The following is a 24,566-nucleotide window of genomic DNA, read 5'->3' as shown; positions in this document are numbered from 1 at the left end:
ATAGAAGGAACAATGGGACACGGAAGGCCCTCCCTGAGCCTATCCTCCCGAATCATGCAGTTGCTATTTTCAGAACATGGTGCAACGCCAGTCTTAAATGATCAATGCATGTGACCATTTAACCTTCCTTCTTTTGGCACCAGCTCTTCTTTGTCAGGAATCAGGTCCTGAAACAGAGCTAGAGCCAGTCTCCACAGGTGGCCTGTAGTAGGCTGCTTATCTGGCTGAGTGGTTGGAAGCATCTACAGGTGGGTTCATAAGCCAAGCGGCAGTTCAGCAGCTGCTTAAAGCATTTGCCAAAGGCTCTTGCATGTGCTTGTTGATAGCCTTCCTTCTGCCTCACTTCACCCCACCCTTGGTAGCTCAGTTCTGCCCCTTGGCTTCAATTCCTAACTTCTGGTCTGCTCCTCAGCTCTGGCACTTAACCTCTGATTCCCTTGGCTCTGATACCTGGCTACCCATTCCTGTGCTATCCACAAGGTCTGACTCCTGCTCTGACCAATAGGAATGACCGGGCACTGACATTTTTTATACACCATTTTTTTCATGAGCTCAGTCTCAGTTGTTGTTTGTACCTGGGCTGGCCCAGTTTGTGGACAAAGACAAGTGTATCTGAACCATGGTAAAGATACACTTCTAGGAGATGGTGTCTTAAAAACCAAAAAGTAACTCAAGCAAGCAAACCCCATGGAGTGTGTCTGGTGCTGGAGCTTTCCTGCATGGGAGAGCCCTCTCCCACACTAAGCTCACATTGCCAGCCCTCTTCGCTGGGTGGACTGGCAGTGGGAGGGCATGCAATATGCTTATGCTGGGTGTGAAAGGAGCAAGGTATGCCCTTATACTCGGTACAGAAGAAACAGAGTCCCTGCTGTGTTACATTTGGGTCCCCTAATGCAGCAATTGTGACTTCAAGAGGAGGCAAAACCTATCCCCTCTTCTGCAGGTTGTTTGTAACAGAACAGGAATGCACAGGGCTTGGGGAGTCCATAGGAAGTCAAGCTTCGTGCTCTGCAGAAGCCCTATACCCCAGGCTCAAATGACTGGTCTTAAATATCTGCTACTTCACTGGCCCTTGCCATCATTGACCAGGGACAATAGAGGCAGTCTCAAGCCTGCAGAAGCGACACAGAGAAGTTCTGCAGTCTAGAACTTTCCTTCATCCCCACCCCACTCCCAGGAGTCCCTCTTCCTTGAGCTCAGCTCCTTGAGCTTGATGGGGTGAGGTAAATAAAAAAATGGAGTAATTGTGTTTTTATGTACGACACCTTCCAATTTTATCAGTGCCTCATTTGAATGAGAAGGCCCTTACAGAACATCATCGCCAGTTATGAGATGGAGCGGACATAAGGCAGGGCTTCAGACACAGTACACAGTTTATTATTAAAAAAAGAATAAAAATGAATGCGATGGTTTCAGAAGTTAGCGTCTATATTTACATCTCTATTTCCCAGCTAGCTGCAGGGAATGTGGCCTTCAGGTCCCACAATAAACACATGTATGCACCTGCAGAGATACTGTGGTAAAACAATACCTTTTGTTATGGGTTATTTGCTCATTCATAACCTGTGTTTTCTGTATACCATTTAAATCAAGAAGAAAAATCCTACATATCCTGGTCTATAAGATGGTGCAGTCTGTAATGCAGGAAGGCAGCGTTAGGACCTTGTGTTGTTTCAAAATTCCAGCTCCAAATACACCAGACTTTGTTCTAAATCAGGATTTGAATGTGGCTTTGAATTTTGCAAAGAGCATCTTTCTTTACTACAGGCAAAAGGCAGAATCGTAGTCAGCGAAGCTTGGGAATTCATATTCCACATCTGGATCTCAATTTTGCAACTTGGTCCCATCTTTACCACTTCATTTCTAAGTATAAATGTTGAGTATTACAACATTTGCTGTAAGGGAAGTGCAACGTGGAAGCTCAAGTCACAAAGTACTGCAAAGTTCTTCAGGGCACAGGAAATCAAATGAGATAGATTCAGGTCTTGTAAACATTCAGACGACTAAGGTAAGATGTACTGCACATCTCTGAGAGTGCTGGGAACCACTGTACAGAACACTTACTCAGTTACATTAAAATATTAAATTATTTAAAAAACCAAGACACACAACTGTTTGCAGTTATAATGTATCAGACATGCTGATTTGGGGAGGGGAGGAGGAGAGAACTGAAATATGAATCTCTCCCACGCTGGAAGGCTGCAGTGATATACAGAATGTGTTCCAATATGGTTTGGCTGATCTTTTCCACATGCCTGAAGACCTCCTAATCAACGAGGCCTCTGGTTCTCAAATTTTTTCACAGCAAGGACTGTTTTATTAGCTAGAGATCCTCTTGTTGATGGAGGTGTTGAAACAAGGGGCGTTGCAGGTGTCGCAGCATCCCCTGACCTGAAGTGGTTTCCATCATACACAGGGTTTACAGTTTGGTTCAGTGGCTTTCAAGACTCCACACTATACACGCTGTTCCAGCACCCCTGCTTCTTGGTCCTTTTGCACCATTTCCATACCTTTTCTGTGGTACCTACATTGCTTGGTTACATGAAAAAGGTAAGAAAGAGACAGTAAAGGGAGAAGAATAAAATAAACTTGTTCTAAAATGAAGGCTGGATCCTGCTTCTGCTGAAGACAGTGCATGGTTACAGCCTTGCATTTTGTATCTGTGCTGTTTCTTTCCTCTCCACTTTACATTAATGAGGAAGGGAGCCCTGCATTGCTGCCGGTCCTCACTGCAGCACTCAATTTATATCCCTCTGATGTAGGGTTCCAGGATTCTCTTGCATGATTCTCCCCTGCCCAGTTTTACATTAGCTGTAAATTTGATAGGGGCTGAATTTATTTAGGGTTGCCAGATACTTTCACAAAAAATCCTGAACATGGCAGGAAAAAAAATTGGTTGAGAAAAAAAAAGTTGCTGTGCCTTTAAATATCCCCACACTCCTCGCTCCCCCCACCTTTGCCAGACGCAGCAGGGAAAGAATGTCCCCCACCAGCCTTCTATCCAAAAAAAAGGACATTTTACATGTCCGGTATTTTCTGTTTTCTTTACCAGACAGGGCCCAGAAATAACATACTGTCCTGGTGAAAACTGGACACATGGCAACCCTACATTCATATCAAATAGAAGACAATGAAAGACACAAAACAGGTGTGTACAGGGGAGCCGATAGCCTCCATGGGAAAAGAGTGGGGGGGGGGGGCTAGCTTTGCGCTCCCTGTAGGGGCAGGGCCAGAGGCAGCCAACCCTCTGTGTGGTGCACCCCTGCCCCAATCCTCAGAACGTGCAGCACAGTTCTCCAGCAGCAATTTAAAGGGCCCAAAGCCCCTTTGAATTGCTGGGCCCCAGGGTAATTGCCTCCTTGCCCCCACCGCTCCCCGTCGATGGGCCTGGAGGCGTAGGGTGGAGAAAAGTGTTGGATTTTCATAAGTTTCAGTTTAGCTGTTCAACAAAAGCATCTGGAAATTCTAAGAGAGCCCTGGGCTGGGCTACTTCTAGCAACACGTGTCATTGCTGAAAAAACTCTGGATGTTTTACTGTGGAAGCAGCTCCGTAGATCAGACTGAGAACCGCTGAGGTAGGCAACAGGTCTAGGCAGTACTGCTGAGTGAACACAAGAGAGCTTTTCTTCCCCTATGTCCCAAACAACAGTGTAAATATTCGCCAGTGTTTCCAGATCTACTGGTCCAAAACTTACACAGCCAGAATTGAAAAAGCATCCACAGAATAGTGAGCACTGATTGACCTAGTATGTGCATTCTACTGTATGGCTGCAGCCAGTGAGAATTACCCAAGCAAACAAATACTCATTGGTTGCTGTAGCTTTGAACCCATTCTCGGGTTGCCAATTTTGGTTGAGCATATTCCTGGCGATTTCATCCCATGACATAATCTTTAAGTAAAGATTACTCTTTAGTTCCTGGAGACTCCAGGCCAATCCTGGAGGGCTGGCAAATCTAGCCCACTCCCACTGGATGTGATCAACCTTTAATCCTACCCCCAAAAAGTCCAAGGGGCAATTATGATTTGTGATTTTTCTGAGCTGTCCACAACAGCAATCCACATAGATGGGGATAGCTATAGAAGCAACCTAATTATAGCTCCCCATGTGGCTTAAAAACATCCCCCAACTGGCTCTTGAAAGCATTGCAACATGGCAATACAGCTGCACACAGCCCGTGGCAGGTAACTGGAGTGTTTCCTTCTTATGGGCTAACAACTTCTCTCTCCTGTCTCCAGCTCCTGCAGAAGGCTCCTGACCTCCCCTTCAGCTTCATTGGGATGCCTGTCACTTCCAACATCATTTCCAAGGCACAATGGGCTCATGATGTAGCGATAGTCACTAGTGACAGCAGCAGCTGCTTCAGCAACGTTCTCGCCGCTGTCCAAATTTCCAAATGAAGTGTACAGGGCAGGGTTGCTCCCAGAAGTCTCTTTAGCCTCCCCAATGTTGACATATAGAGGATCCTGGCTGGATGAGAGCATAGACATTCTCCCCTGAATCATTTCCAGCTGTGATTTCAGCACTCCAAAGCTAGGGCGTAGCTTGGGCTCCGAATGCCAACATCTGCACATGAGATCATAGCTGCAATGCAAAGAGAATAAAGAGAGCTGAAAAATATAGAGGGTCTGTGTGCAAAGTAACTCTGCCCATCAGTCAGGTGATTCGTGACACTAACAACTAAACAGGATCCAATTATTTACTCAGCGACATGGTACAGCCATCACTTTAGGGCTGAATTGTGCCAACAAGCTGTAACAGAGCTCATGCAATTCCCACACTACTCCAGTCGAAGTTCTGGGAAGAATTGTGTTATAGCATTCACAAATCTTTCTGCCAGAGGGAGTCTTCAGAGAAGTCACCCATAGCCCTCAGTGAATATTCCTAGGATTCCTCTTGGGTGGTGGAGTGGGAAAAAACTGGGTGATGGGGAAGGGAGAGCTCTAGTTTTGGAGTAGTAGAAAGAGTCAACAAGGGCATTTGTCAAATCTGAATTCTGGAAGCTTTTTTTTTTTTTTTTTTTTTTTTTTTTTAAAGCCAGATGTGTCACAAGAACATTTTAGGAACAGTTAGATGCTTTTTTAAGTAGTAAACTGACATAGCTACAACAAAAAGACCATTCCCCCCCCCCCCAAAAAAAAGAAGAAAAAAAAAAGAGCACACATCTCTCTCAGAACTCACTGACACAAAGGCCATTTGCTCAGGCTTGGATCAAGTTCCTAGTCTCTTCACATTTTCCAACATATTTTCATTTTGATCAGAATGATTGTTGCAAAGAACCAGGCTATTCAAGACACACACACACAATGCCAATCAGACAAAGCTGATTTGGTAGCCCAGCATTGGTGCTGGTTGGTATGGATTAAGCCCTGAATAAATGCAACGGTCAGTCATAGATTTTTATTCTCTTTGTTCTACAGTGTATGGTTTATATACTCTCAACAGCGGACCAGAGATTTAATTGATCTAGATTTTAATAGAAAGGTAGATTAAACTGTGAGGAGGAAAAAAGAAGCCAGATTTTTAGGAGCAACAATTTCTAGTCAGAATTCTATCTAAACTTTGTTATATTTCAGCTGCTCGGGCATAATGGAACCCATCCACTATTACCAGCTGATAGAATGGTAGAGGGCACTTTCCACATGTAACATGGGCACTATTATTCTGGTTCAGAGGGCTGTAAAGACACAGATAAAGTCTTAATTGCTTGAATAACTGAACTAAAAATGGTTCTGTGTGCTCTGTAGAAATATACCAAGGTTACAGTGTATTCCACCCAGAATGGCAGCGATACAATCCACCTCTACAAAAAAAAAAAAACCCTCTTGTCAGTAATTTATCAGCCATGGTACCAGTCATGCCACACAGCCTGCTTTTTCTGAGGTCAAGCATCAACTGAGTTTCAGTCATTACAGGCACACTTGTATGCGTGCCAGGGTGGATGAAGGTCTCTGCACAAATGCTGGGGAATGAGGAGTGGAGCTCTCAGCTCTTCTCCTAACCATGACTCAACAGAATGTCTTACACTTCATTGGCTGAGAAACCCAACTTTGTTCCCTTCCATCCAATCACACCTCTATGCAGGCACTAGCAGATCTTGCATCTGGAGTGCTGGGTCATGTTAGAGCAGAGAAAGTGAGGTGGGAAGATGAGATCCATGAAATGGGACAAAGGAAGTCCACAGAGGTTCTTAAATAAAAAGCATGGCTTTTCAATGGGGTCCTGCAATGGACTGGGAGCCAACAGAGTTAGAGGATGGGGATCAAGCGGTTGCTTCTCTTTATTTAAATAAAACCATGAATTACTAGCCTGAGTATGGGAGCTTTTAGAAAAACCTGGCGCAAGTCAAACTGACCAGGTCATGTAATCGATCTGAACACTGACTCTCTACCTCAGTGCTAGTAAATAACCTCCTGCAAGCTGAAAATATGGCACCCATGTGCTTCCCTACTCTTCAGAATCTTCACTCCTAGAGCAAGACATGCCCCAGGGAAACATCTGCTGCAGTGCTCAGAGATCTCCAGTGAGAGCTACCCAGTGTGTAATTTGTAATGAAAGAGGTGCCAGGGCTCAAGCTATGTTTTTTAAACTGTTGTAACTGTCACAGCAAGCCAAGGTGCTGGGGCTATGGACTGCCAAGTCTAGAGGTGCCAGGGATCAGCCCACACCCTGGCACAAATTAAGCACCAGACCTATTGTGTCACCAACAAAGGGAGATAGACAGGAAGCTCTTCCCTCTTACAATGTGGAACACTGACAGGCCCTGGTCATTCGTGGTCAGGATCAAACCTGGGAGCTCTGGAACTTAGTGTAAAAGCCTCTGGTGCGTGAGCTAAAAGTCACATGGCCCTTTCGCTAAGGCTTATTAATCTCACTGTAAATGGTCTCAGTGCCACTAGATGGGACAGAACATCACATGGAGGGAGTCATGTGGGTTACATGCTTCCCATGGCTGAGGAAGCAACATCCCAAGCTTCAGAGACTTTCCAGATGAAACTCCAACTGAGTCCTGACTTGTAATGCCAACAGACACTGGTCAATGATGAGTAGGATCAAACCTGGGACCTCTGGAGCTTAGTACGTGAGCCTCTGCTGTATGAGCTAGAAGGCCAGTGCTGCTTAACTAAAGCTGTAGGGCAGACTCATTCTTCTCTCTCTAAGCAGCCGCAGTGCCATCAGCTGGGACAGAATACCAATCCCAGCAGCTGTGCGGGTTACAAATGCAGTACAAGAGAACAAAGGTCAGACCCACCAAAATTACTGCAGAGAGAGGCATACATCAAACCTCCTAGGGCTAGGCTAGCCTTTGTGCGCCAGGCAGAACTCATCCTCCAGAGAACAGGCAATGGTGGTATTGCCCCATCTCGTGGGGATTTTACTGGGGAAGGCTCCTTTAGCTTACCCCCAGAGATGCCAATGGTTAAATCCTGTTGGGTGGCCAGCTGATAATATAGTCCCAAGTGTGTGTATCTGCTTCATGTGAATCTAAATGTTCCCACTAATCTTTTCCATCCATGTGTGGATGTTTTACATCTAGGGTTACCAGATGGTTTCAACAAAAATACCGAACACACTTGACATTACATCACAATCTACATTATGTCTTATTTAGAAAATACCGGACATTTATATTTTCTCATTTTCTCAATTTATTTCCTGAACAGAAAGCTCAACTACTGGACTGTCCATTTTAAACCCAGGCACGTAGCAACCTTATTTACATCCCTGTATGGAATACATTTTTTTATGTGCACTGAGGCTTGTGCAAAAAACCTCGCTGTGAGCTCTCTGCTAATCAGCTGGGCGACATTTGAATCTCTCCCAAGCAGCCGCATGAGTGCATAGCTTACAGGGAACACTGATTAGAACCCACAGCTCTCAATCTGGCCAAACTGTCCCTGACTTCAGTGAGTTTTACTCAGGTAAGAAGTGCAGAATCACGCTCAATGTGTTTTATACTTAGCTCAGCTCTGCCTGGTAACAAAACAAGTTCTTAGTGCCATCAGCATAGCAGAACTCATTTAGCTGTTTAAAAAAAAAAAAAAAAAAAAAAGTGCTCCTTTGTATTCTTCTTTGTGTGTCAGCCAGCAAGCTGGCAGCTAAATTCCTATTTCAGAATCCTCATTGTTGCTGATTGTGCCAGGAGAGCGTGACCGTAACAGTTGTGATAGTGAAAACCACCCAAACCAAACAGACCTGTAAACTGGGCATATCGGATACGTGGTGTACTGAGAAACAGAATCACAAGAATACAAAATCACAATGGCATTTTGTACTCCCTGACTGTATCTAGAGAACACTTTAATGAGCCTCTTACTAATTTTGCAGTGGAGCAGTTGGTTTCCATGGGTTTACACCAATTAAAAGCAGGCCACCTACAACATAAATACTCCGTACAAAATCATTGACCAAATCCTGGTTATTCTGACTTGCTCTCTACTCTGCATCACACCATTAACTGTAGATTTTGGTCTCATTGCCAGAGTTAGATGATGGGGATTTGGCTGACAAAAACCTATACAAATGCTAGGAAACAGTCAAAAAAAATGATCTGCCGCGCTGACTTAGATTTATTGACAAGAGACCAGATCATTCTCTTATGTTGAAAAACTAATGTGGAGGGCAGGAAATTCCGTGAAACAGGGATTTTGCCAGATCGTTCTGTCAGCACCATGTTCCAGATGGGGAAAGCAAGACAGAGAGGGTAAAGCCAACATTTTCAGAAACTTCCCCGAAGTGGTTTGCCACAGAGGACTTGAAGATCCTATGGGGCAGCTAGTGTACAAAGACACTGAAGGAAAAATGGGAAAGTAGAAATCAACAGCTAGGAGCACTCAGCGTGGATGGCTTCTCATTTCATCTCTTCAAATGCCTTTTCCAGAATGGAAAGGCTGAGGAATCTTCCTCTCAAAGCTGAGAGCATGGCAGTGCTTGCTACCAACTTTGAAACTCCTTTTGGAGTGAGCTGGAAGGTGCTGATTGGTCAGCATATATGGGGGGGGGGAGCTAAGGAACTATAAATACTGCTCCAGCCCCCAAGGGATTCACTCCAGCTTGTAGTTCAGTCTAGGAAGAATTCTTGGAGGCTTATGTCAGCATCTATTGAGCGCAAGGTCTGGACACACATATTCCAAGTAATTTTATAAAGAGGAAACACTTCATCACAGAGCAATACAAAGGTGTGGAAATGGCCATTGGGAAGCTACAGCTGGTGCAGAAAGTGGCTGCCTAAAGGCTTAGCTGCAGGTTCTGAGAATATATTACATCAATATTACCAACACTGGCTTGGCTTGCATTTGAGGCTGCAATGTGAGATGTGGACACTGACGTATAAAGCCGTACCTGGCTCAGGCACTAGCTGAGAGGCCCCCCTCTCTTCCTATACAGACACTGCAGTTGAGAGCAGCAGAGATGCTTTGGATGACACTGCCTTTGAAGGGAAGATGCAAGAAAGGGTCCTCTGCTCAGATTTGCTTCTCCCATTGACCGGAAGGAGATGGGGAGCAGTGAGTGTCTAGGAACATGGGTATGGTTTCACAAGTGGAACAAGAGTCTCTACTGCTGCCGATGCCCAAGCCCAGTTAGCTGTCAGTGTAATGACCCTGACTTCAGTAGAGTGATGCCCGCACAGACACTGGCTTCTAGTTACTGTAGTTTCAGCAACCCCAATTACTGTCTCTAGCAGGTGCCTTCAAATATTGCAAAGAATTAGACTGAACAGAAGCCATGCAAGCGGTCTCTACCTCTCTCAGCCTGCCTCCATTAAGAGAGGATTCTCCATGAGGAAACATGCAAGGGGCAAGTTACTCACATGTCTTCCAGGCACTCTGGGGGCTGCTTCAACCTGTTTCCGCTGATGAGGTAGTTGTAGATTTCTGCATTTTCAATGCCTGCGTAAGGGGTTTGTCCTCGGGTCACAATCTCCCACATCGTCACGCCAAACGCCCACTGAAACAGAAGAGCAAACAGAGCTAGCAAATTGCAGGTTCCCTGTTTGCCAGGGCAGAGGGCATTCATTTTTATCACTGGTTGCTGTGAACTAATTAGCTTATCGCATGGAGCCAGATTTGGAGCTACTGGAGGATACACAGGTGTAAGTGAAGGTAGAGTTTGGACACCATACCTAGGGCAGTGCAGGGAACGAGCCACTTTTGGCTCAGTATGGAGTGATACGTATCTTTGGAGAATGCCAGCAGGCATCTCAGCAGCAGGATTTGCTGTGTGCAAAAAGGACTGTTTCTCATAATCCGTGCTACACGCAGGTGTGTCATCAGTTGCTCACTGGGCTTACTCAGCGGCAGGGGAAGGACAGTACCTTATGTGATACTGCCGCCAGGCCGTACGGTATCACCTGCTGCCTCTTCAGAGGCAGCATCAACAACTGGTAATTGGCCATGCAGGTCAACAGGTCAAGGAAAGAGCCAATGGGAAACCAGATCAGAAGGCAGCAAGGGAAAGAGAGGAGAGAACCAGAAGGCAGAGCTGGAGAAAAGGAAGAGGAACTCCAGGGTGCATGTGCTTGTCCTCACTTCCATTGTGACATGTAATAAGCATGAGTATCTTAGGCAGGGGTGGGAACCTTTTTTGGGCTGGGGGCCACTGATCTACAAAAAAAAAAAAAAAATCAGTCGGGGGCCACACACAAGTGAGAAGCAAAACAAAAACAAACCCTCGCTGACGTGACCCCTGACTGGGAAGGAGAAAGGCACTCCCCACATTCCCCCTCACACACCAGAGCATGGGGGGGGGGGGTCTGTGCTACTAGATTTAGTGTGCTCCAGCCCCACAGGGAGAGAGCAGGGGGGCTGGAGCGCCAGCACAGGCTCTCTGATGCTGGGGGGAGCCCTGAGCCTTGTGGGCCGCATCCAGCCCCCAGGCCTTCAGTTCCCTACCCCTGATTTAAGGAGTAAATGGCTTTTTCATCCACATAAAAAAAGGGAAGGGACATATGGCGTCATCCTCAATGTTGGTGGAGATGGATGCAATACCACTGCCTGGCCTGCTCCAGCATGTGTGAGAGAGCACGTCACCCTGTGATGGCATGGAACGAGGAGAGAAAGAGGGGGAAGAGCTGGGGTGAGGAAGGAGAGATGAAAATGGAGAGATAGAAAGGATGGTGTGGAGGGGCGAGAGAGGCAGAGGGGTGGGGGAAGAGGCTAGGGGTGAGAAATGGAGAGGCGTGAAAGAAGAGGGCCAGGAGAGAGGATTTGTGACTTTCACATTTGCACCACAAGCTGCTCTTCTCAGCTTCAAAATATTTCCCAAGACTGCCCCGTTCTGAAGTCACCATCCCACCACACACAGCATCAGATAGTCACATGATCCTCTCCCATCATCAAGGGCCTAACTCTCCAGTGAAGTCAACAGAAAGAACCCACTGCTTTCTGAACCTGGCTCCAAAACACAAGAGCAAAACTTACCACATCACTATGTGTTGTATAAAGATTGTCTGCAAGGCTTTCCAGGGCAAGCCACTTCACTGGCAACTTTGAGGCACAGCCCTGACGGTAATAGTCTCCACTGTAGATTTTCTTAGATAGTCCAAAGTCTGCAACGCACACATTTATATTCTCATCCAACCTAAGGGAAAATGTGAATGAGTAAGAAGGCATCTATTGGCTACATTCAGGAAGCTAGAAAGAAGTCCAGGAGTGACCAGCTCAGGGCAGAGTAATGAGTCTTAGCTCACCAACTCAAACAGGCCCAAGAATTGGTCATGTTCCCAGGTCATCCCCCTTTGGAAGCCGATATGAAATAGAGTGGAGGTCTAAGTACAGTTCCTGAGGACAAACAGGGGAATCACTATGACCTCGGAAGTGGGCTAGCCGAGTGACTTCCACCTAAAGGGTTCCAGAGAGAATCTCCTCTCCAAAGACTGTGTGCAAAATGGCATGCTTAAAGTTGCCACTGCCTGGGCCAAATTTTCAAAGATATTTCAGTGCCTAAAGATGCAGAGAGGGGCCTAGTGGGCAGGAAGTGGTTTTATGTAGATGTACACCAAGTTCTACTAATTAAAACATAGTTTGGTTTGTTCTCTTACTCCATCCCCCATAGCCAGGGGAGAAGGAAAGATGTTAAATAATGCTCTCTCCTTTCATACACCAGGCAGATGACTGGGAGAGAGACACCACAATGCTTCATCCTGCACAGCTGTCAACAATTTAATTATTTCAAGAGAAAATCCTCAACATGAGCCCGGATCCATGTATCCACCAGAGGGTTGTGTGTGTACTCTGGGGAATCCTAGTTTCTGTATCTTTGTTATCAAGCCCTCAAAGCCGATAGTTTTCTGGCTATTCTAACAGCTCCTTTCTCTTATCACAAACCAAATCCGCACTCTGCTCTGTATATTGCATTGTGTCACAGAATGACATAATGCTGCAAAAAGATAACATGCACCCTCCAGCCCCCCAAGCATCAACCCTGCAAAATACACACAGAACCCAATGATGGGAGTGCTGGGAACAGTTCAATTTGCATGCCCAGCTGAATCTTAGGAGTCACCCATGATGACTCGCCACTCTTCCAAGAGGAAATAAGGTGCGTGTTTTTAACGGTGAGAGAGAGTAATCATTACAGTAATTTACCAAAGGTCATGGTAGAGTTTCCATCAGTGACAGTCTGAAAATCAAGGCTGGATGTTTTTTCTTGAAGTGATGCCATAGAAATTATTTCAAGGAAGTTCAATGACCAGTGTTATACAGGAGGTCAGACTAGATCAGGGTGGGGAACCTAATGCCCTACGGCCATATGTGGCCCCCAGCTTTGCCAGGATCTAGGCCCCGATGTTCGGAGATTCCTCCCCCCAGCATTGGGGAGCCCATGCTGGTACTTTAGCCTCCCCACTGTTTCCCTGTGGGACTGGAGAACACAAAAATCTACTGGCATGGGCCCTGCAGGGGAGTGTCTTTCTCCTCAGTTGGAGACCACATCAATGAGGATTTGGTTTTCTTTTTTTGCTTCTCACTTGTGTATGGCCCCCAACTGATTTTTCAGTGGGTCAGTGGCCTGCAACCCAAAAAAGATTCCCCACCCCTGGACTAGATATCACAGCTGGCCCCTATTGGTTTGGAATCTATGAATCTTTACACAACTAACAGGTCCTAGCTTCCCCATATCTGTTGCCACTTTATTGGGAGGAAGGACTGGTAACCCTCCAGTAGAAGCCAAGCCAGCCTCCCTCCTCCCTCTCCCAATGTGATTTCATGGGGCTTCTCACCCCTTTCTCTCTTATCCCACATACAAAGACTTTGCCTCCTTCCCTCCCTAGCCTTTGTTTGGTCTGAAAGTGCCCAGCTCACTTACATGCAGTTCCGAGTAGCAAGGTCCCTGTGTATGAAGTTCTTCGAGCTCAGGTATTCCATGCCACTGGCAATATCAATCATGAACTTGAGCAGTGTCTGAAGAGGCAAATTCTGAAAGAAAGCACAGTTCTAGATTGGTCCCTCGAACATTCCAGGACTAAACTGGGGCATTTACCCACGGGTCTGCACTGGAAGTGGTGGAGAGGCAACTTGTCCTCAGTGCAAGCTGAACAAAGTAAAGTAATTTCAGAACTTGGTCAGCCTGGAGTCTCCAGCAGGATCTAAACCTTCTAGACCCTTGCAAGTACCTATCAGAGGTAAAAACTTGCACCTGTCTGAATGTGATCTTCACAAACCCACCCACCCCCTCCTGGGAGGGATCATGCAAAGAGAAAGACTTACAAAGGGGTTTTCTCCAATCCGAGACATCACCAAAAAAGCATGGAGGTCTCCATGCTTCATAAAGGGCAGGATGACCATGGGAATTGGAAGCCGACCCTTGGCGCGACTCCGTAGGCTGACTCCTGGGGTGAGAGAGCACACAGCAAAGAACAGTTTGCAAAGAGAGCCATTCTGAGCAGGGTGTTACACTTGCCTCTCCCTCTTCTTAACAGTCTAGGGCAAACACTGTCACTCACGTTTCTGGAGGGTTGAATTCCATATGCCCACCACCCTCCCAAGGCCTGATCCTCTTACCTCATGGGGAACTGTAGGTGCCACTCAGGAAGCACTTAGCTCATTACAGGTCTGGGCCCTAAAGTCCCTAGGTCCCTTCAAATGGAGTGATGACCTGCCTCTCAGTAATCAGAGCAATTTGCGTTTTGCTTGCATTGCCATAGAGCAAGGCAGGAAATGCCCTGTTGTCTTCTTCCTCAGTGTTTAGGAGTTTCTAATTGGACATAACAAAGGTTTATTTTTCTCCCTATTTTTTTCCACTGATCCATCCCACATGTCTCCTTCGCCACCATTCAGCCATTTCCCAGCCATGCTATCTGTGGCTAATGTTGCCCATGCATTCCCAAAAGCCAAAGAAGAATGGGAAAACAGTTTAAACAAGAGCAGTCAGTGACAGCTGCATTAAAAATGTGTGTGTGCCCATGCACATCTATAATTACACACACTTCAACTCTCTATGGGCCTAAAAGGAGCAACAGCCACAACTCGCAGAATGAGGCGGCCCAATTGAATGCTGCTGTCTCCCCGGGGCTGCATTTCAGTGCTGTTGCAGTGTCTGCATACATGATATGTATAGGTTATGAAGCAGTTTGAGATCCGGCAGGACAAAAGGAACTATACTGTGCCACTGAACACTGCTGCTGGCTCACCGATCAGCTTAGTAACATGTGGGTGGTCAAACTCCTTCATGCAGGCAGCCTCTCGAAGGAATTCTTCTATGTCACTTGAGGTGAAGATGTCCGCTGGAAGGCAGAAGCACGAGATTTTTCCTCAGTGACTCAGAGGAGCATTAAGAAACATGATTATCAGAAGCTTGCTTTGTGCGGCATGAGACATTGTCTCAGACGCACAATGAGATAACATTTCACTACACAGCCAAGCCTGCCACACTCTCCTGGGAGAACAGAACTTAGTACAGAGAGCGCCTCAAGCATACATCAGGGACATCTGGTGACTTCATTCTTGGCAGAATGAGGACCTGTTGATTAGCAGCTCTTTTCTCAGCAACAGCTTTCCTTAGAAGCCACAGAAATCATGAGTGGGGCTTAAAGACGTGAGAATTAATTAGCTAAAAGGAACTGAATTATGAAGGGGAGGAGGGGAATGAGGTGATAGCCTGGCAGAAGACATTAAAGATGTTGTTGCCAACCAGTTGGATAGACTGGAATCCTAATCCAGAATGCGGGGGGCGGGGGGGGGGGGGGGGGGGGGGGAGGGAGACCATTTAATCCATGACCTTGGTGGTACAAAAGATCAGTATTTTTATATCCCTTAGCAGTACTGATTCTTTTAATTTGCAGGAGCAATTATTTCTTTGGCACTAGCAGCCTTGGAGATTTTGGACCAATTCAGCAGTGACATTCAAGGGCATGAAAGTTACTCACTGAGCCAGTTTTTGATGTGATCTCACCAGTAAAAATCTGAAGTAGCTTCCTAGATTTTTCTGCTGTTCTTACATATTTGTGCAGGTGTAAGTGAGATCAGGGTTCAGTGCAGCATGTCACTTTCCCCTTCCTTTACATCACTGCTGAATTTGAGAGAGTTCTTAAGATCTGGGAGATCAGATTCAGACTGAGAGGTTTACAAGCTGGTCAGAAAAACGCCTGCAAATGGCAAAGCACGGAAACTTGCACTAATCTGGCATTAAATACATGCAAAGTGAGTGTTGTCTGCAGTCTTGTTTTCAGTGGGGACCAAACTCAACTCTAAGCATAAGCAAGCATAACTTCAGTATAAGTCAATGGCAGCTGTACCCATTTACATCACGGCTGACTTTGGCTCCAGGAGTGATAGGGAAGGAGAGGCGCAGATTAGTAGGGGGAGGAGGGAAAAGAAGGGTCCTGTTTTATTTTAATCTGCTTTATCTGGTAGTTGCTTTTCCAGCTATACGCCCCACTTCCTGGTCAACATGGAAGTTGAGCTTGTTTTGTACATCCACTGAATGCCAAATCAGTAGGAGTTCTGCTATTTTTTCACTTGCACCCGACACAACTTATGTTACTATTTACTTCACCACTGAATTTGGCCCAGAGACTTTCACCCATTTACTCCATTGGATGGATTTGGCCCTTCATTGCTACCTGTGTAGGGTAAAGTAGCCTTGACTGAAGACAGAACTGTCTATGTCACAGGACTTGGCATGGTGTAGAAGCAAGAAACTGAGTAGTATTCTCTGTAGTTAGTAGTAATCAGGGCTTGACAAACAGCTGATTCTACTCGTCTATGGCGAGTAGATTTCAGCCGATCGCTCAGTGCGCCCTATTCACCGGCGCTGCGCACATGCGCGGGCGGGGCTGGTGAGTAGCTCTCGCCGCGGTTTGTCAAGCCCTGGTAGTAATAATATATACTATTTGCCCCTAGGGTTGCCTAGAATGTGCTAGGTGCTATACAAACCATAAGGAGGCATGGCTCCTGCCAATGTTGTCTCTAATTTTTCCATCCATGTGCTGAATAATGTTTGTTATGTGCACAAAGGCATATGCAGAGGTGCACCACCAGAAGAAACTCATGCTAATCAGCTGGGCAAGATTTGAATCTCTTCTGGGTGGCCACCTAATCGCTCAGCTTACAGTGAAGACTGGCCCCTGTTCTGAAGAGCTTTTACATTTTAAAAGATGAAATGGACAGAGATGAAGGGGAAAGAAAAGGAATGAACAAACAAGTAAGGTGGGTCAGCAGGAGCTGACAACGTCCAGATGCAAATACTTTTTCAGCAGTTTGGGTGTGTATGGTGAAGTCCATGCTGACAGACATTTACCGATCAAAACTGAATCGTTCAACACCTAAATTCATTTTAAGTGTTTCAAGTGGCCCCATTTTCACCTACCTTTCAGCATCTTTACTGCGACTTTCTGGAGAGAGCCATCCTCCAGCTTCAGGAGTGCCTCTCTAACTGACCCAAACTCCCCTGTGGAATACCAGAGCAGGCAGTAAGGAGACCATGCTAGCATAGATGATTTGCATCATATTTAATTCAGGGATCACAGGGGGGCGAAGCTGGGAGCGGAAGAGCTATAAGTATTACTATCAGTGCCATTGGTCTTATAGCAGCCTCATTTAGTGGCCCATGAGCATATGTGTGCCTGTGAGGCTGGGACAGTGTGACCAAGGGAAAGGGAATACTGTGATGGAGGGATGCTAGAGAGGGGACAAACAGAGCAGTTTCAGCTGGCAATCTTTTGCTGACTGAGGACATGCAGAGCTGGAGGGAGGATCCTGAATGGATTGCAGCTGAGGAGTATTTTGGAGAGGAGATATTGCAAGGGTCTTGGCGGAATGGGGATTGGCTGGAGGCAGAGAGGGGACTCGAAGTTGCAGAACTAAGGAAGTTTTCATCTGAGGAAACTTTCCAAGGTGACAGCTGTCAGAGATGACAGCCCAATGACTGTGCCAGGGGGATTCATCAATTGCGACATAATGAGGCCATATCTCTACAAGTTCAGGGATTGAAATCCACTAACTATAGCTGGCCTGACAATCTATACAAGCAATTGTGTGGGGACAGGAGGCACATCAATCACTGAGGGTTGGGTGGGGAGGGGTAAATCTCTCCAGTGGAAACAAGGCCCTGGTGTAGACAAAGCATGGCTGGCTACACTATGTTAAAGTTGTTTTGGCCTGAAGTGGTTTTAAGTCTTAACATGGATTTAAAGCAAATATAATGTATCTGTTGGCATTAGTCTCAGTTTAGCTTTGGCTTGCCTGATGGGACAAATTCCTGCTGCTAACTCTACACCATTTCATAACTGCTTATCTGGAAGACAAATGGACTCAGTTTGAGGGATATTGTTTCAGATCAGAAAGCTGCCAAGTAAGTAGGACTGGAGCAAAAGTGAGGAAGTGAGCAGGATGGTTCTGGCATCTACACCGCAAAGGGAAAGAACCTGATAGAAGTTAGCTTCTTTCGGCTGGCTTTTCTCCAGTGCCATCCTCAATGCTGCATGTGATCATCCCACAATCACAGTGCACAGAAGATCAGGTCACAGGACCCAAAGCGAGAGGGGTAAAGATAAAAGGCAGCTGAAAGACACCTTTATGCTGTCCCTAGGGGTAACCAAAAAATGTTACCCAGCAGGGGACGGCCGGAGCACTCCACCCATGCCCTCTTCCACCTCTATAACACCCCTAAACTGAGAACTGAGGTTGGGGGCTTGGAGCAGATGATGCAGAACTTGCTGTACCAGCCTATGCTCACGTGAGATTCTCTCACGCTAACGGAATGTCCTAACAAGACATTTGGATAATTTTCCAGCTCATTTATATCATAGGAGCACCCTTAGAAAGTCAGAGTAAGAGGTAGGGACCTGGCCAGGTGGATCAACAGTGGGGTGATTCTTGGTACCTGTCAGTGAAATCTGCACACAAGCAGCAGGCACATGTTGCCTCCACACCAATTCTACCCACGATCTATTGCCTAGCGGCATCAAGATCTGAGCCCCTTTCTTCAGCAGAAAGATTGCCCTCCTACCATGAAACTGACTTTCAGAAGCACATTTTTTTGAAGGTTGAGGAAGTGGGTGTATGGAGGGCGGAACAGTCTCACTTGAGCAGGATTGAAGAGAATTGCATTAAAGCTAATCTTAGAAACCTATTGTTTATGTTAAAAAGAAAACCAGCTCCCTTTTCCAATGCCTATGCCACCTGATTTCTGTTTCCCTTTTGATTCCTTGATGGCCTTTTGATTAAATGCTTTATGTTTTTCTAGTGAACTAAACCTGAACTAAAAGCCTGAAGCTGAACACCCCCAAATTTTGGAAACATTCAGATCCAGCTGCAGACTTATCTCTATAACGCTGCAAGCCCAAATCTTGGATTCAAACATCTCCAGACTGAGAATATTTGAATCTAGATCCAAATAATTTGCTTGGACTTGTGGCAATACTCCCTCTTTTCCATCCACGGGTGGACTTTTTCCACCCACGTGCAGAATAAATTTTGTTATGCTTACCAAGGCATGTATCACCACCAGGAGAAACACAATCTTAGCTGCGGGTGCTCTGCTAATCAGCTGGGAAGCATTGGAATCTCTCCTGAGTGGCTACACAAGTGACAACTTACAGGGAACGCTGCTTATGGCAGGGGGGTTGTAAAATGCCTCATATTATCTGTGGCATCTTATTTCGCTTAAGACTTTAAAACATATTGAGATACAATTTGTATATAACTCCTTCCATACCATTCAGTTGTACTATATACATTTTTTAAGTTGAAAGGGTGGCTGAAATTTAAGCTACTATTCCTTAGCCTGGAGAAAAAAACCTGGGAAGTTTGTATATGCTGGACTAGGAATACTGTGTAAAACCTTATGGCTGTGTCTACATTGGCACCCCTTTCCGGAAAAGGGATGCTAATGAGACCAGTCGGAATTGCAAATGCCGCAGGGGATTTAAATATCCCCCGCGGGATTTGCAATTCCAAAGTGTCTCATTAGCATCCCTTTTCCGGAAAGGGGTGCCAATGTAGACACAGCCTATGTGTTTGATAGCTACAAATGAGTCTCATAACCCGGTTACAAAGCTTTCAGGAGCTGAATGATAGATGGGGCCTAATCACATCCCCATAACCAAGCCAAAGCCTTGAACTGTTTTAACCCAAGAGCTGGTTACAGCCCCTACAACTTTTATCCATGTTTAACAGGATCAAGGGAAAATTTGTAACCACTTCTCCATACTTGGCAATGTTTGAAATATTGATGGGGGTGTTAGGTCTTGCTTGGGTTTTAGTAAAGACTCACCCTTGCCTAGCATCCTTCCCAGAGTGAACTGTTGTTCCTGGATTAGAACATCTTTGAGTTTGGTCTTCAGGTCATCGCTGATCCCTATGCTGTCCACTGGATAAATGAAAGGAGGAGGGGTTGAAAGAGGAATGCATGACCAAAGGTTCTATGAGACCAGCCAGTGAGTCCAGCCTTTTAGCACTTTCCCATGATCTAGTCCCTTCATACCTACTCCAACATTATATGCTGGTGAATCTGGAACAGAGAGGACTCTTCCCACATCCTTGAGCCCCATGCAAAGCAAGAAGCCAATAATTTTCAGGCATATGAAATTTGCTCTTTCAGTGCCAAAGAGGCAGAGATGAAAATGCTGCGATAACACTGCTCTTGGTAACTCCAAAAGTAAGTGGGATATAAGAGTGCAGTAAATAACAGTGAGGAGCCAGACTTGTATCAATTTTCCAGACGGTGACTGAGACCTCCACTGGTGTAAATCAGCATATCTCCACTGACGTCTATGGAGCTGTACCAGTTTGCAACGGTTGAGGAGCTGGCCCTTAGCTATTACACAGAGTACAAATCTCACTGTGACTGATGGAGATGGACAAGATAATACACAGGACATGATGAGCATTAGGGCAACAGAACCATTTCTGACTCCAGAGGAGCCGAGTCAAAGGCGTGTGTTGCAACCATCCCAGTCCAGCAGTGCAGCACGGCTCCAAGCAATCGCCCCTTTGCAGAAATGAGAGCATGGGACACAGAATTGGAAGCCAGAAATTCTAATCCTGGCTCTGACTCTTGCACAAATCACTGAACTGTGACTCAGCTCCTCATCTGTAAACAGCAGCCTAATATTTCTTCCTTGCTGCACACTGGTGTTCAGAGGACTGATTAATTAGTTCATGTTTGCACCACATTTTGAAGGGCTATTTTTAATGCTAAGGGCTATTCTATTATTGTTATTAGACCAGATTAGTCTCCATTAGAGCACTGACATTAAAATCTACAGTATCACACTAGCCTAACACTGGAGCAATGAATAAGACCCATTTTGCTTTGGACTGTAGTATAGAATGATAGTCCCCCGACGATGTGCGTTAAGTGTAAAATCAAATGCAGAGGGGCTAGAAGCTATGTAATTAAGTAGGCTAACACACTAGCCTGTCATCCAATATGGTAGCTTCAACCCAGATGCTTGTGGACATCTGTCCACAAGACAGTCCAGCCCTACAGACATCCTTTTCCCCAGAGCTGGATTAGACAGAGGGTTAGCATTTAATAGCTATGAGAACTGTGTAGGGAAACATGTTCAGCACCTGCCCACAGTATGTCTGGAGTCTCACTCAAGTTAATCCCAACGTTTCATCCTAAAGAGTGAGTTGTAGGGAAAGGTGCGCAGGACCAAGAGACACACGTGCATAGGACTTGTTGGAATTCAGATCGTTTTACCTACATGTTGCCTCAATCCGCTCTGGGCCTTCCCGGTTGAAAGACCTGGCTGCTCTGAAATGGACCACTGGCTCTCCCCTGCCGATCACACTGCCAAAGACATGTCTAGGAGGCAAACAGACGCACAAAATGACAACTGCTGCAGGGGTCTCCCCACCCAACTCTATCAGACAATGTGATGGCTCCAAACAAGGAGTAGAAATATTCAATCTGCAACAAGTCTTGATTACAAAAAGCAGCAAATGAGGCACCTCAGTGGAAGGGGAGCTGGAGACCAGCCTCCATAACCACAAAAAGAATCTCTCTTACCCAAATCGAGTTTCTTTTCTTCTTTTTCGAAGGAGAATGAGTGCCAGGGCAACAGCTGTAACCAGGGCAGTGAGAATTCCCAAAGCCACAGGGACCCATGATGTCCCATAGGGCGGTTGTCTCTGGCCACCTAGAGAGAAGATAAAACACTGGTTAGGAAGCAGACGACCATCTATGCTAGACAAAGAAAAGCTGAAATAATCCTTCCCTAAATATTAACTGTGTGCACCTTGGAGAAATCTTATCAACAGTGAGACTTGACTTAAGCAACTATTCAACTGATCGTCAAAAATCTGGTTGATTAACTGAGATGAACTTCTAGCAAAGGTGGAACACAACTGTATTGTGTGGGTGGATACATCCATGAACCTGGCTGCCCATACTCCCCACACTCCATACACACTTTTGGCAGGCACGGACCATGTGTGCTTTTCACCCTCCACCCTCTCTCTGTGTCTGTGAAAGACATTTTATTAACTGCTCTGCATGAGACAAAACTACAGCAGAATTATATACGTACTTACATGAGCATTTAGGAGCATTCCCGTGTTATGAGACCACTGGTTTTTATTAGCTTTGCAGTTCTTTCACCCCATGGATATACAAAGACTACATCCTAAGGGTCCCCCTGAGCACATGATCAGCATCTGAAGAAATGCATTTTGCCCACAAAAGCTCATGATGCTATCTATATATTTGTTAGTCTCTAAGGTGCCACAGGACTACTCGTTTTTATAGAAACATCACAGAGAAAAGCTATTAACCCATGTCCCTACAGTATTTGTGCCTGTTTCTTCTATCCAAGCAAGAGATTCCAGTGTTTAGAAAGCAGAATTCTAACTGGCTCCCTGCAGTGACAAGATTGAAAGTTGTTATAAAGCTTACCCTGGCCTATGGAAATGTTAATGACCCACTCTTGGCATTCTGCCCACCGAGCACCCACACAAAGTGTATCCAGGGCCAGATGTTTATTTTTTGGAAAGTCAGCTCCTTTTCTTTTCTCTCAGGCACAGGCCTGGAATACAGTTATGTTATTTCTGCAGTTCTATAGTTTAGGGACTGTCAGCATTTCTATATATAACCCTGTTTTCCTGCTTTTGTGCCCTTGGTCATGTGTACTTGTTGAAGGCCATAAAAACCATCAATGCAGAGATTTTTTATTTAAACAGTAATTTTTGAGACAAAACCAAAAAAAAAAAAAGTTGTTGTTGTTTTATGGTGACCTTATTCCGATTTAGTGGGATGCCATCCCATGGCAATTTGTCAGTTAACGAGAACAGGCTAAACACTGCTTCAGGCACGACACCTGCCCCAGAGGCCCTTGCCAATTTCACTGATTTTTTTCCTGTCACATTTTTCAGTTCTTGAAGGTGATTTTCTCATTCTGGCTGCCATAGGAAAGACAGGCAGGGGATGCTGCCAGCCTGACTGAAGGAATGCTCACCCAGCACTTCAGTCCCACCTAAGTTCTACATTAAAGGCCTAGGTGCCACCTGCCGCGAGCACTGCATGACCGCCACTGCTCACCTTACTGCAAACATGGGGCTATAGAGGGCAGTGTGTATGGCTTAATCAACAAAAGCAACATTAGCAGCAAAGGGAGGGGGGTGGTTGGGGAAACCAAGCTGGGCTCTTCCCATCACCACAGCCAGTCCACTCTCTCCCAATGCACCAGGGCTCATGCTTCTCTCCCAAGCCCTAGTCACATGGGCTGGGGAAGAAAGAAACCACAGATGAAGCCATCCTCTTTGGAGCCTCCCCTCTCCAGCAGGAGCTGGGAGTGGCCACGGCAACACCAGAGCACTTGGAACCTTCTGGGCTACTCTCCCCACACCATTCATACCTCACTTTCTGATGCTGGACATTTTTCTTCCTGCTAATTGGTTGTTTTCCTCCTCTCCTCTCCTCCACCACTGCATATAGTCTCTGTTCTCCAACTGTCCCCTGCAGATTGCCCTTCCTTTCCCACCCCACCCTTACTCCCCAGCTCACACCACAATATATCATTAAAAGAAGACAAACAAAACCCAAATCAAATGAAAAAATAAACAGAGCTAATAGGACACTTGCCACTCGTCCACCTGGTGGCACTGCATTCATCAAAGCCAACTAAGAGTTCCTTTCTCTGGAGCTAATGTCACAGGCCTGGCAAAGACTGGATTCATGCTGTGACATGAAAGCAAACCCACTTCAGTGGCATTGATGGATGATCTCCTCTCAGTGAATAGAAGCAGACATCCAGTCTCATTCTCCTGGACCTCTCTGCAGCATTCAATGCTTTTAACAATCAGACTATGCTATCTTACATGAGAGAGTTAGTAGGGACCCAAAGTAATGTGCAAAATTGGTCTTAGTCCTTCTGGAGGACATACCCAAAGAGTAGAGATGGAAAACTGCATTGCCACCATTTGTAGAGTTCCTGGAATCTCACGAGGATCAATTCTCTTCACTGCTCCTTTTTGCCACCAACATGCAGCCACTAGGGGTACATCTAAACTACACCCCTCTGTTGGCAGAGGGATGTAACTTAGATGTATCAAAAGTGCAAATGAAGTCGGGATTTAAATATCACGTGCTTCATTTGCATAATGGCAGACACTGCTTTTTTTCAAAACGGGGCTTTTTGAAAAAAAAATGGCAGTTTAGACAGAAATGCCCCTTTTCAAAAGATCCTGTACTCCTCAAAAAATGGAGTGCTCAATATAAGGGTAAAGCTCATCTGTGTAGGAGATAGAGCTTTTTTGGAGGCCACCTCAGAATGGTGGAATTAACTCCCCCAAGAACTAAGTGCAAGTTGCATTTCTTTGACCTTGCCTTCTCTAGTACAAATACATTGAAACATGAATATTAAAAAAAAAAAAAAAAAACAATCCCCTCCACCCCTGCCAAGTCCTGCCACAATAAGCTGCTCTGCTATACACATTTCTCCCTTTGTGGAGAGAATGAGAGGACAGATGTCAGTCATGTTGTTAATGCGTGACCAGAAGAAGCTTAAATGCTATGGTCAGGAGTGCAGTGTAAGAGCTTATATAAAACTGAACAGAGATCCTGATCGTCCTGTACATATGCCACATCCTTTCCTCCTGATCTTTGTCTACCTTGTTCATTTAG

The 24,566-nt window shown here is 45.7% G+C and overlaps 1 protein-coding gene across 4 annotated transcripts in view; it reads right to left on the bottom strand.

Annotated features, from left to right (window-relative positions):
- Positions 1-1,355: 1,355 nt before the first annotated feature.
- TYRO3 (TYRO3 protein tyrosine kinase) overlaps positions 1,356-24,566 on the bottom strand; it is a 58,895-nt gene continuing 35,684 nt past the window's right edge. For 3 of the 4 annotated variants that reach the window (XM_006128700.4, XM_006128701.4, XM_006128698.4), the window contains 10 exons: positions 21,456-21,585; positions 21,151-21,251; positions 19,713-19,808; positions 16,806-16,886; positions 14,629-14,721; positions 13,706-13,827; positions 13,305-13,414; positions 11,420-11,579; positions 9,811-9,947; positions 1,356-4,583 (listed from right to left, as the gene is read on the bottom strand). In XM_006128700.4, coding sequence (XP_006128762.1) covers positions 4,211-4,583; positions 9,811-9,947; positions 11,420-11,579; positions 13,305-13,414; positions 13,706-13,827; positions 14,629-14,721; positions 16,806-16,886; positions 19,713-19,808; positions 21,151-21,251; positions 21,456-21,585 — 1,403 coding nt within the window. In that variant the 3' untranslated portion in view covers positions 1,356-4,210. The remainder of the gene's footprint in view (positions 4,584-9,810; positions 9,948-11,419; positions 11,580-13,304; positions 13,415-13,705; positions 13,828-14,628; positions 14,722-16,805; positions 16,887-19,712; positions 19,809-21,150; positions 21,252-21,455; positions 21,586-24,566) is intronic. The other variant, XM_006128699.4, reaches the window with a different exon arrangement.

The sequence above is a fragment of the Pelodiscus sinensis genome, chromosome 4, assembly GCF_049634645.1.
Source record: "Pelodiscus sinensis isolate JC-2024 chromosome 4, ASM4963464v1, whole genome shotgun sequence".
Taxonomy (NCBI): Eukaryota; Metazoa; Chordata; order Testudines; family Trionychidae; genus Pelodiscus; species Pelodiscus sinensis.
This window is presented reverse-complemented; position numbering and strand designations above follow the sequence as displayed.